Below are 13505 nucleotides of genomic sequence, written 5' to 3' on the forward strand. Positions count from 1 at the left end.
TGGAAAGCATAATAGACGGCTGTAATTATGAGAAGATTTTGAAACAGGATTATTGGTTAATGCTTCACATAGAGTAGAGCCATCATTCCCGGTGAAAGGAAATAATTTTTCTGTGCAGCAGAGGAAGAAAAGCAATGAAGGGTTGCAGTGCTACATCTCTGCATGTTTATCTTGATACATTAGCCATGTGGACGTTGTTTATTCTGCTATATTAAGATGTATTAGGAATGACATGAGACATAGATTTACAGGTAAATACTTCCCAGGGACAGAGCATGGCAGAAACAGAATATCTTTCCCCCAGTGGGCATATTGTTCCTTGTGGTTAAAGAGCACTGTCTTGTCGGATCTGCTTGTGTCTGAGACTAAAAAGACTAACAAATTCTTTCCTGTGTTTTGTTTTCAGCCTGAAGCAACAGTAAGCCACGGAGACAGACCACTCTTCGCTGGAGAGAAGAACAGATGAAGACCGAGATTATTTGAATAAAGAACTTCAGAAAAAAGGACTTGTGTCAGAAAACGAAGAGTATGAGACAGTAGTACAGAGTAGCTAACTTCAGCGTGTGTGTGTGTGTGTGTGTGTGTGTGTGTGTGTGTGTGTGTGTGTGTGTTTGTGCTTGTTTGTTTGTGTTTTTGTGTGTGTGGGTGATCGAGTGCACGTGTGTATGGATGTCATAGGGCGTTCATGCATACATCTGCTGTGTGCATGAGCGGGTCATTGTGAGAGTGTTTACTTCTATCTTTGATCTAAAAAATATATCTCTGAGATTTATCCAGCAGCTAAGTGTTTGATATGAGTTCTCAACACCGACAGCCGTCAGAAGACGTGCAGCTGCATATTGCCATATAACTCCTGTGTGATCCACAATCCTAAAATTGAACTGATGTCAGTGCGTTGCCCAGAGTGGTAATAATCATTACAATGATAGTCATAGAGGAGCAGTAATAATAACTCTGTAACTAGCCGCCCCCCAAGTGCTCTGACAGTGATCCAAGCTTCTACATGCGTTTCATATACAGTGATGGTGGCACATGCATGGCTCACTCTCAGACTACTTGAGACCTACTCAGGCCCAGACCTTTAAATCCAAGGACAAGAAAACTCCCAACAACCTCAGTCATAAAAGATTGCTTGAATTTCAATAATTTTATAAAAGGTATTCTTGGTTTGAATCTTGTGTTGTGTCTATAAATGTAGTAAACCTTTTTTCTTTCAAATGGTGGATGTATCATTTTGAAAACCATCTTTTCTTGTATTCCATATTATCACAAGCTTGAGATGTGGCATGGTTACAGTACAGAAGGCAGTGAAGAAGAGCAGCACAAAGACTTTTAAACTGCTCTGAAGCGAGGGTCTGTGCATCTTTGTGAATCATCTACTGTTGAAAACATTCCTACAGCACTGAATACTGATGTCAGATGCAGTCTGGAGGTGACACAAATTCTCTTCTCTGTTGAGATGGGCAACGTGTAGATAATATTTTTTTATTTTTCTGTTGCTATGGACAGAGAAAAAGAACTGCACTCCCGATCCATGTAGCAGCCAATGTACAATACAACTGGGATGTAATTCAATGCATGCAAAAATGTAAAACGTTGCATTCACTTGCCTTTTTCAAACCTATTGCTTGCGCGTTTTGGCAATAGCGCTGCTTTCTAGTGATAGCTTCGTAATGCATTACTGCACATGCTTGCACCTGAGCAAAGAGGTCACCTTTTAGTACTGAACTGGTTTCTTTTCAACATCTAATTTATTCATTAAAAATGAAAACCTTTTGATACCTAGAAAGAGTTACCGCTGTATAACACCCCTCATCTGTAGTGTCTTTAGAGCGTGTGTAAAGGGAGTTTCAGCGATGGTTTGTAGCATCATAAGATGAGCAAACAGAAGCCGCGCTCCACTTTCCTGCGCTGGCACTGAGCAGCATTTCTCTATAAACTGGGGAAGGCAATCCATGCTAAGTTATTGTTGGCTTGTTTTCTCTGTAACCACATTAAAAATGTTTTTATTTTGTACTTTGTTCATTTCATGATGAAGAGAGTGAACTACGAGTGACCTGATTGTTTTCTTCTGCAGACTTATGGATGAGTAATGGTTTTATGCACTGTAATATTAACAACCATAGAATGAGGGTTTGAAGAGAAATAGTTTAATGAAGCAAAAAATACAGTTTGTGTAAATAAGCAGTAGCTGCAGGTGAAGTTTGTGTTTCAAGAAGTACTAGAGTTTTGTATTTATAGTGTTTCTCTGCACTGAGCTACAGGGCGAAAAGGGAAATGTGTTTCTTATGGATATTATTGAAAAATACAAATGTGCTGGCACTGAAATGAGAATAAAGTGTCTTTTGGTAGTCGTGTTTTTGAATGGATAACTATCAGTAAAAATAAACTCCTGAGCCGAGAACCGAGGACCAAAATCCAGAGTATGGAAGACAGGGATCATAGAGGGATTTTGATAACAGCTGTTTCCATGAGGACAACCACAATCACCACAAAGACTGTCCCCTCGGAGAAACATCTGATATGTGACTGTTTTGCCAGTGGATTCAAAAAACAGCCAAAAAACAACGATGCAGGACAACAAACTGTTGGATTTCAACATGACGTCTCCCCTCTGTTGTCGGTAATGCCATAAGAAAAATACGAGAACGAGAAATAATTTGGCATTTCTGATGTGCATCATGACTGTTTTGATGACTACGCTAAGTCCTTTCTCACCAGCACTGGTGTATTTACAAAAGAAGCGGCGTCTGTGTGTGCCGATATCACAGTCTGTGCAGAGGATGACTGTGCCATGAGTCACATATTTTACCAGATGTAACATAATATATGACAGAAATGTATCTATGGGTAGGAATTGTGTGATATACTTGCGGGTGGGTGTCTGTGTATGTGAAGCTGTCAACTGCGCTGGCAGTGGGAGACTCGCTGTGAGCCGTGTACCGTGAGCACATTTGTGAACACACCTGATGATAAATACAATGAAGATGACAGCTATATCTATTTTCTCTTGCAAAATCCAGACCTGAGTTTTTTCTTTTTCTGTGCGTTTGTACCTCCATCATCTGTGACCACACACGCAGCTTTAGAAACCACACAATAATATTTAGATTTATAATCTTATTAATTAATCTCCCTTTACTTAAAGTGTCTCTATATCTTTGTCATGTCATTCCCTTTCCCAAAACATTTTCTCTATACTCATCATACAGCACCTCAGCTAAAGGTACATCATCAACAAGAGATATGAGATGTGGAATACGAGATATAGAACTCCAGGAATATCAATGAATACTTTTACATTAGACAGAAGAGTAATATGTTGGACCAACAGTGCGAAATATGGACAACTTCATGCTATAAAGTCAGATACTTTGGTGGAGCAGAACAAATAGATATGTTATGAAAAGAAATGTTTGAGATCAATGTATTATTTTGACATCAGCTTTTTTGATAAGAGTTATTAGTTACCTACTTGTAGGAACTATAGGATGTCCCACGGTGTATAAAAGTAGAGTAACTCTAATTACATCAGGAGAAATGATTATAAATATAATATTAAAACTCCAAATAAACAAGCGGAGGCACTACTTCGCACAAGACATGTACCAGTATTTAATTAGTTTAGTGTGAGTGTGAGTTTAATCCATCATAGTGACTAAATTGATAAGACAATATGCATCAGGATCAGTCTGAATGATCACATCATACTTATGCTTTGCAGTAATTATTCAGAACAGCAAAATAAAAATAAAGTAAATTAGGACAGGTAGAAACAACAAATGTCTTGGGAGAAATCCTTAATTATTTATATGTTATTAAAGCATTTATTATTCTGAGCAGGACATTTGACTAGTCAGTGCAAACTGGTGGACAAACTATATAATGGCAACACCATTTCCACATGGCCTCAAACATATTCATGGCACTTACATATACATCTGTAACAAGCTCATGCATCATTCATGCTCAAACATATAGCACTCCAAAACTATGGTGTTTCTTTATGGGATCTGCTGCAGGCAATCCCAACCACTTTCATAAACCTACACTATGGATTCAAGTCTCATATAGACTCATCAGGAGATGTTCGTCAGCAGATCAGGCAAATAGCTGCTTAGTCCCTCAGCAAAGTTTCCACTGAGCTGCAAGATATCGCCACAATGGAGCAAAATGTTTATAATCGTTCTTGTAATTTCATGAATGGAAATCAAACCTGTTGTTTTCAAAAAGCAGCACAGTAAAAGCATGAAAAAACAAGAGCAAGAGAGAGAGAGAGAGAATAAATGGCAGCAGGAGGGAGAGGAAATCAGTGCTAACAGGAGATGCTGTGCGCTATTAATGGCCCACTGTAGTCAACAGGAGACAAACTAAATAAAACATTAAAGCTGGTATTATGTCATTTCCACTGTGCCATCCAACCTCTGTATATCATAAGTCAGTGGGTGTGAGAATACTAGGCCATCACTCCACAGTAGGGCATGTTATCTCAGCTCATCTATATTTATGACCCTATCACTGTAACCCCAAGTTCTGCTGGGATGTGTTTCTGCGAAGGTAACCGCTGTGGGTACAGATCACAGCTCGGCTTGTTGAACTCCTGCATTTGAAAGCTTTAGCGTGGCTCTGCCTCACGGTAGAGTTTATACTTAATTATCTGTGGTAATTGGTTGTGTAGTTCCACACACACAAACACACACACACACACACACACACACAGAGTATCAGTGAGTCACAGTAATGGGACCCAGAGAACCAGTAGATTGGATGTTACAATTTCCTTTATGTGACCCCGTACAAATGAATCATTATCAGTAGCATTTGTTGAAAATGTCAAGACGGAGATAGGTCTTCAGTTGACATTTTAAAAAGGACATACAGGGGTCGCACACAGTCTTCACAAAAGACAGAGACAATATCATTACTGTACAGCACTGTCTCTTTATGAGGGTGAAGCAATCATAAACACTGAGTCATCACAACCGCTAAACGAACAAACAAGAACAACGATGGCTGTTAAAATGTCTGAACTTCTCTTTGATTCAATTACATTCAATTAATGAAGTAATAACAATGCCTGCATGATGGAAAAGGTTACCCTGACATGGTTGGTGTAGAGAGACTTCAATTAATTTATAAAAAATCTCTTCAAATCACCACAAAGAACAAAGAGAGACAACAAGCACGGGAGAACTTTTCTTTTTATACACATTAGACCCATTTAACCTGCACATTTGAATACCCCCATCCACAAATCAAAGACAGCAGACCCGTCGCATGTTGTGTCTGCATGCCCCTAACTGGCTGTTTCCATCAGTAGCGGTGATGTGACCCCAGACAGCCCAATAGCAACAGATTTCCACTCCGCTGCTCAGTTCCATGCAGCAGGATGTTCATTGTCAGAGCCTGTCAGAGCTTCCCTGTCAAAAATCATTGTCACCATCGCAATATTCAGCCCCACAGCCCCGGCTGGCATTTTAGACAGAGAATCGCAGGCTGGTGGGTGACACAAGCAGCCAGACAGATATACAGCATGCAGCCCTGAATGCATCTGCATCAACACCAAAGTACTTGTGGTGTGCTAATTCTTGAGGACAGAGGCTGGGATGATATAGCAGCACTCGAACAAATCTGTGCAGAGATACCTCACCTGTCCGGATGGATTTATTCATGCAGGGCTACAGGCTGACCTTAGACCTGGTGAGAAGTGAGGCAGAGAGAATAAAATGTACAGTTCTGGATCACTGTTGATAGATTAGACCCTAAACACCCTAATAATCCTGACATCTTAGAAATAAATGGGTTCCGAGTTGTAGGAAAGTTTTTTGTATTAATTACTTTAAATTCTGATAATAAAGTCGTAAAAAAAAAATCTTAAATCACTAAGTCAGGATATAAATGAATTTACATGAACGTTGTTGCTAGTGCCAAAAACAAGAGTCTATTGCTAGCGTCTCTGCAAAGCTGCACTACAGAGGCCATTTGAGCTAAATGCATTTACAGTGAACTAACTACAGGGACAGTCTCCCTGGAGCAGCTCAGGGTTAAGTGCCTTGCTCACGGGCACAATGGTGGACAGTCCCTGGTGTTGAACTCACAACCTTCTGGTGTTCTATTGGGAAGCCAAACTACCACTAGAGCTAGATAAAACGAAGTTAAGGGATCACTAAAGTGATTATAACTTATCCCGAGTGGGGAATGAATGTGTGTAATAAAATCATAAACTAGGACTAGAACAAGTCATTAGGTTGTTTGTACAAGTGCATACAAAGGCTGGTGTGAACGCACTCTGAATCTCATACTATTGGTAGATCTTTCCTCTTTTAAGGAAAACAAGATTCAATGGAGGACAGTGGACCAAATGGTTACCGGGGCCCATACAACCATGTTACAGTCCAGCTGTGTTAAAGGTCAAGAGAAACATTACAGCTAAGTAAAATAGCAATACTAATGTCAAATACTGTGTTTACATGAATGTCCCTTTTGTTCATTTGTGTGCTGTCTGCTTTTGTGACAAAGGCCAATAGTTACATAATAATTAAATTATATCATGAGTAACCCTGACTGAGTACTCAGTATTTTTAACCTTGTTTAAAGCTAAAGACAACAAGGCTGTAGCTCCAGTCAAGCAGAGACATTGTTTTGGCTTCTGCTATAATCCAAATCTGTCTCTTGCTGTTTTTCAAATGAGGAAGCTTTGCCAAGTGCCAAACACTCCTCCAGTAAAAAGCTTTTTGCTGTTCCTACTCCACGGCTGGCCAGAGCAGCTTTAATTAAAAATCTAATCTGACACATTCCCTGTTTCAGCCCCTGATTGCACCAGTGTACATGCTGAGGCGTGCGTGCGTCTCCAGCAGATGTCTGTAAATGTTTGTGCAAATACAGGTGTTTTCTGCATATTTATGTATATATGTAAATGTGTGTGTCCCTGTGTACATTTGTGTTTGTGCTGAGATTTATGTGAGTGTTTTTGCAAATAACATTTGCAATTTGAGTGCACCCTAAAAAATGAATTACAATATGCTCACTCTATCTAAAATATATTTCACAATCTGGAGACTTTCATTACAAATCAATCTTGTAAGTTCATTCGAAAGTCATTACATTTTCAGACTGCAAACACATCTACTATTAAACAATTTATGTAGTTGCTCCTTTCGTCCTTGTGTAGTCGGCCCCATTCTTACGATGGCCCTGAGAGCTCAACAAACTGAACATTTAGAAAACACATGCAAATAGACTGAACCCAAGCGAATGAAAACATCAATTTGATAACACATGCGCATCATTTAGAAAGAGCGCTGCAAATACAGAAACACGCTGCAAGAAGCTCACTAAACAACAGAAACTGTAAAATGCAAAGATTACTGCAAAAATGCACACGACTAGGACACGCTTAATGAAGGGCTGAAATCTGTCAGCGGTGTTGGAAAATCATTTAACATTTAAGTTTATTGTATGAATCAAAAGTGTTTTCAGATATCTGCCGAGTTAGCCTTTGATTATTAGGCTATTATAATATCTGAATCATGTGATCGACAGATAGCCGACTTCAATAACTTCATAAACACAAACCACGGCAACAACAAGCACTACGTGTCTCAGCCGGGTGCGTCACTTGCTGTGAGCTTCTTGGAGTTTGTTTCTGTATTTGCAGTGTCTTTTCTAAATGATGCACATGTGTTGTCAAACTGATGAAGATGTTTCTCATTTGCTTGGGTTCTGTCTATTTGCATGTGTGTTTTCGTAATTTTCAGAGCGTTGAGCTCTCACGCCCACCGTACATTTTGGCTTAGATGAAATAAAAAGGATTGAAGTGCAGGCATGTTATAGGGATGTCCCGCAACACCTACACTACCAAACTAGGCTATGCATAAACTGGGTCAGTGAGGCAGCATTTGGCAAAATACCATATGCATCTGGGCCTCGACTCAGGAGGGGGACAGGCAGTAATAAGTCTGTCTGTCAGCTGACGGCTACGTGGGATGGTTTCCCCCCCTGTGACTGCTGTCATCTCAACATCCTGCTCCCAGCCTGCAGAGCGCACCCCTAACAAGGGATCTAGATCTGTAACCTGCATGCAGACATACACACATACACACGCACAGCCAGCCCGTCTTCAGCTTAAATTAGGTTGTCAAAGTTAACAGGCTGCTTAGTCTCCCTGTCAACCAAATCCAATCAATAACCACAATTGCTGGAGCCAATGGCTTCATTGTATCTGTGAATGTTCAGGGAAACTCTAACTTGTCTTATAAAATAAGAAGTCAACATTATTTTAGGGATTCTGTGTTTGTTTGTTTTTGTGTCCATCGAGGAGACACTAAGGCTTTGGGAGAACTATGTTTAGGGGCAAATGTTGCTTTGACTGACAGATGCTTCTCCCTCACCACTTTTCAGCTCCATTTAATTTACTCATCCTTGCCTAAATTTAGCTTTTTTAAACTGTTAGATGTGAGATGGAAGAGGATACAGAAAACAAATATTATACAAAAAACTATATACTTTAAGATTAACAATTTATACATGTTATACAAATAATACGTGCATCAACAGACTGCGGCTTTGTAAATGCGATGTGAATTACTCCTTAAGTAAAGACATAATGCTTGAGTCAAAAAAAAATCTTTCAGGAGCTGATTCAACACTAAATGCAATTTTTCTTAATCTTTTAGCCGTATGCAGCTGCTCCACTTTCAGTCATAGTTGTATCGTGGGAGAATAGCGTCAATCAACACCATTCTCAAGAGTCAGTCAAAAGGAAGTATGCATACTGACATTATTAAATACACTTCATTTTGTCAGTTTTTAAGTGTAAACACACTAAATACTGAAAAAATACATCCAACTGGAATTAGGTTGTATCTTGAAAGTGGGACACCAACTTCAAAACATCCATAAGAAACATATGGCTGATGTTAAAGACTCTACATCCATATTTGTTATACTTACTTATATACTTAGACGTGCAAATTCTACACATGCTACATCTGCTTAATGTACATCATGAAGATTACATCAGCGCACACCTGTCTGGGTGTGGTGACTTTGCTGCAAATCGTGTAAGATGTCAGTCAAAGTGGTTCTTGAGCAGAAACATCAATTAATCCACGGATTCAATTAAGAGTTTCAGCGAAGCAGAAAATGATGGAACAATCCTGAGCACAGCCAAATTAAAGGAGTGCACAGTAACAGGCACTAGGTTTTGTAATGGGTCGACATTATGTGTGAAGGAGAGAAAGAGAGAGAAAAGTGGAATGGTCAGGCGGAAAACAATAAATACAGAGCTGAAAGAAAAACTAAAAAGTCTTCAGCAACTGTGCAGTGCAAACGGTGCTGCAGCCTTAGTGGGTGAGCAGTGTAGGAATTGTAGCCATTTTTATACATTTTCTGACTATTTTATTATGTCATTTTCTGTTTAATGTAGCAGGACAGTAATCCTAAAGCCACTAAGGATGCTTTAATGACTGAACTGTGGAGTATGGCCAATCCCTCACCTGACCTCAAACCACCTCGCTAAAGAAAAAGACCCTGAAAAACCAATAAGTAAAGATAGATAAAGTCCAGGAAGAGCATCACTAAGAAAGCTACCAAATGTCTGCTGATGTCCATGTGTTTTACACTTAATCATTACAAACTACAAAGGGTTTGCAAACTAAATTGTAATTACTTTGTTTATTTAAATTTGTCTATTACATTTTGGTGGTCTAAAACCTACAATTCCTACTCGTGAAGTGAACGCTATCTCGACTACAGACGAGGTGTAGATCACAACATAAATGTGTCACTGTCCCTCCTGCTTGCAGACTGCACTGTAACGGAGCAGCAACAATGAAACCACTCTCTGGAGCATACTACTTTGTCCATAATTAATGTAGTAAAATGAGTCATTACATTGACTGAGTGTGAAGCCCTTTACTATATGCTTCATGCGTTTAAGGCGTTTAAACATTGCATGAAATGAATAAATAAACAGTGAAATGGATGAACCATGTGTATCTAACAATATAAAAAACCCTTAACTCTTTAAAGCAGAATGTTAAAAGGTCTCGGCCTCAATCAGCCACTGTTGTAAAAGAGAACCATATGAGGCGACTAGTATAATGTAGAACCATTAAAACACTAAAACGCACTTAGCCTTCATTAGAGGAGGGGAAAGTGGGAAGTGACTGCATGGCAAGCAGACTCATCTTTTGTGCTTGTAAAAGTAAAAAGGCTGGGGAGTTATCTGGGCTGAGCTCCCCGTGAGGAGAGATATATAATCTTTTAGGTCACTAACCAGAGGGCGGTTGTCATCACAGTTGCTGTAGGCAGAAAAATACTGCAAAGGTTTTGAATAGACTGCTAATTTATGTCCCATCCCACTGGTGGATGATGTCATTACTAAAAATCTGTGGCCATGTTGACGTCCGTGCGAAGGCAGTTGACAGTTTGCACATGTCACTTCTGCGTGTCAACACAACGAACCAACACACAAATGTTGATTCTGCTCGTTGAATAATCCAAATGAAAATGACTTAATTAAGCAAGACCGCCTTGAAAAGTTTGTGAAAGATTTTCTTCTTTCAGAACAATGACAACTGATACGAATGAAAAGCTGCACATCATCAGAAAATGCACACGCACAAACTCCATGACAGGTGGCATCTTTCAGAGTCAAACGATCCTCAGAGACTAAATATGAACACGTCAGCTTACAGGCATTATGGCTACCTCACTGTTCAGAGCTGTAACAAGGTCACTCTGACCTTGAACAACAGCTGCAGTAACATCAAAGTTAAACCTGTGTGAATGATTTTAAATTACTCTGTAAGACAATGGATAATTCATTCAATTTCTTACCATCACGTGTAACACAATGGTACAAAAACTCATTGTTGACATTGTGTTTATGCGATTACATTTTATATATATATATACATAAAAAGCAAAGGACTAATTGCAAGCATATTTTGCCAATCCGGCCCTCATTTAAAAGATAACCGTTTGCCAACAAGCAGTAAACAGATGCATTCATCTGAAAAGTAAATAACAGGCTCGTTACTCTGGCTTTGCAAACGTGTCTCCGTCGGAAAATTTGCATTAAATAAACGCCTCCTACTCCTACCAGCTCACTTAACATTCTGAGCACAGAAATGGGGGGAAACTGCATATGTGACAGGTGATGGAGCGACAGAAAGACACAGAGGCAGACTGATGGACGGGGACAGCAGAAAAACTGTTACTCAGTGATTGGACCGCTTATCCTCGGGGTACAAATAGCAGCAGAGAGCGAGCACGAGAAGGGAAAGGAAAGTATGTTTTTCGCATTTTAGTTTCGGCCACACACAGGTTTCTATTAGATGACAGATGACACGCTTCACACCCTGCACACTGCAGATATCAGTCAGCACAGCCCTTACCTCCTCCCCCCCTCCCTTCTGCCTCACCTCTCCATCTGGCTACTGCCTCATCCCATTTTTACCCCCCTCCTGCCCCCTGACATACATTCATACATTGTCTATTTCTCTATCAGCGTGTCTTCCTTTCCAGCACTGAAGCTCTAGCCAGGTATGTTAATGAAGTTAATCGGATTGTCGCCTGCGGGGAAACAGCACAACTTTCACAAAGTTCGCAGTTAATTTTACCTTAATTCAATCAGCAGTCGCCTGTCTTCCTGCATTTTGTGTGTGTATGTGCATGGAGGGAGGGACGCAGAGTGTCTGTGTATTTGAACGTGTTATTTCTTCCTGAGCCGCATTACCAGCAGTTTGGCAGAAATCAGCCATAATCATATTTGCCGCTCCCTCTCTTTCATCTGCCTCGAGCATAAATGTGGGACAGAATTAGCAGCAAGTTTGCTTCCCAGTAATCACACGTCTGTGATTAACTCTCCTGACAAAGACAGAAGCCTAAGTGTTGGCAAAAAAAACACTTTTAAGTGCTGTTAAAACACACTCTGAAACTGACACTGGAGTTTATTGCCACAGAAGACATTTGAAATCTCAAAAATGTGATGACCTTGTCTCGCTCAGTAATGACATGAACCAGGTGTCAGAGGTCAGTAGTCAGACGGTGGTATAAGCTCCACCATGCTGCCATGCTTGGCTACGAGGGAACCCCCCTGAGGATCATGTGACACAGAGAAAAAGGGTGTTACATATTTCACTCACTCACAAGTCACCAACTCATCCCCACTGCATACCAATGTCTCCTCTTGGTCCTTCACCCTGTGGCCTTGGTCCCCACTGTGTGAGTGTGTGTGGGAATGACTGAGGTAGTTCACTATGTGCCACCGTTTTTATAAGCAGTCAGGTCTCTCCATATTTATTCTCCCCTGACAGTGACCTTGCTGCGCCGTCTCTACACTGTCTCCACCCCCTAAGTCTGAATGCCAGTGCTGTCAATCACAGCCTCCTCACTTCCCCCCCAGCGCTTCCTTGGGGGCTATTCTAATGAGGTGCATGTTGGCATTACGGGACTAAAGGCTGCCAGTGAGTTTCATATAAGGGCAGCCATTACGATGTGTGGGGAGAAAATAGAAACGGTGATATCAACTTTAGTCCAGCTGTTCGGTAGATAAGAAAAGAATTTGTATTTTTACCTCCGCACATAATGCCAGTGCTGGAGACTTTTCAATACAATCCTGAGTTTCAGAACGGAAACAATGCTTTATTCAATCAATACCTTATTTTAAGAAATATGAACATGTTTTTCTGCAAAACCTTTTTTTCATTCAACAAAAGGAGTTCTCAAGTATTCAATCCAAACAAAGTCAGCTGTACAAGAACTAAAGTTTAGCCTAAATAAAATAGAGTATAAAATTGGCTCTTGATAATTTTCAATACTCGATTGAAATCCATCGATATCCAGCCTTGCACACTGCAGGTAAACATTTACCTCATCTGTCCATTTTTAACTATCCAAAGTTAAATTTGTTGTCGCTTTGTCTCTCCTCTAAGACTCCATTTCTGCTGCCAAACGTTCTGTGAGGAGACTTGGCATGAGTGTGTGTTTGTGGATCAGCAGCAACAAACGGTGAGACAGTAGTGCCAGCTGTTTGCAGTCCAGGCATAGAGAGGAACAGGCTTCTCAGGAATTAGTGGTCACTCTGGTGTTCTTAAAACACACACACACACACCTTTCACAACAGCAAACTCTGAGACTGAGAGGATTTACTGAAGCAGGGTCAAACCTGCTTCCCAGTTCCCTTTTTTTTTTGCTGATGTTTCCACACTTACACACATACACCCACATGGCTCTCATGCATGCTCACACACACACACACACACAATGTGCCATAAATTGCATCTTAAAAGGTGGTCGATCAAACATTTAATTTTCCTCCAGTGCTGACAAAGGCCTCTCACCAGTGAACAGAGACAAGCCGCTTTTATCGACTGGCGTCCAGAGGTCCCCGGCAGCTATTATAGCAGCAATGAGTGACTGGCCCAGTCGATAGACTTTCTATTAGTGGACTGCTCCCTCAGCCCCACGCCAGCACATACACAGAGAAAGGGAGAGAG

General features: G+C 40.5%; 1 protein-coding gene across 1 annotated transcript in view; it reads left to right on the forward strand.

The window, feature by feature from the left end:
- Positions 1 to 3022, forward strand: part of LOC115020499 (zinc finger matrin-type protein 4) — a 48865-nt gene extending 45843 nt beyond the window's left edge. Inside the window, 1 exon segment of the mRNA XM_029450574.1 lies at positions 407 to 3022. Within this exon segment, the coding sequence (XP_029306434.1) occupies positions 407 to 422 (16 nt within the window). The 3' untranslated portion in view covers positions 423 to 3022.
- The last annotated feature ends 10483 nt before the right edge of the window (positions 3023 to 13505 follow it).

The sequence above is a fragment of the Cottoperca gobio genome, chromosome 15 (assembly GCF_900634415.1).
Source record: "Cottoperca gobio chromosome 15, fCotGob3.1, whole genome shotgun sequence".
NCBI classification, from domain to species: Eukaryota; Metazoa; Chordata; class Actinopteri; order Perciformes; family Bovichtidae; genus Cottoperca; species Cottoperca gobio.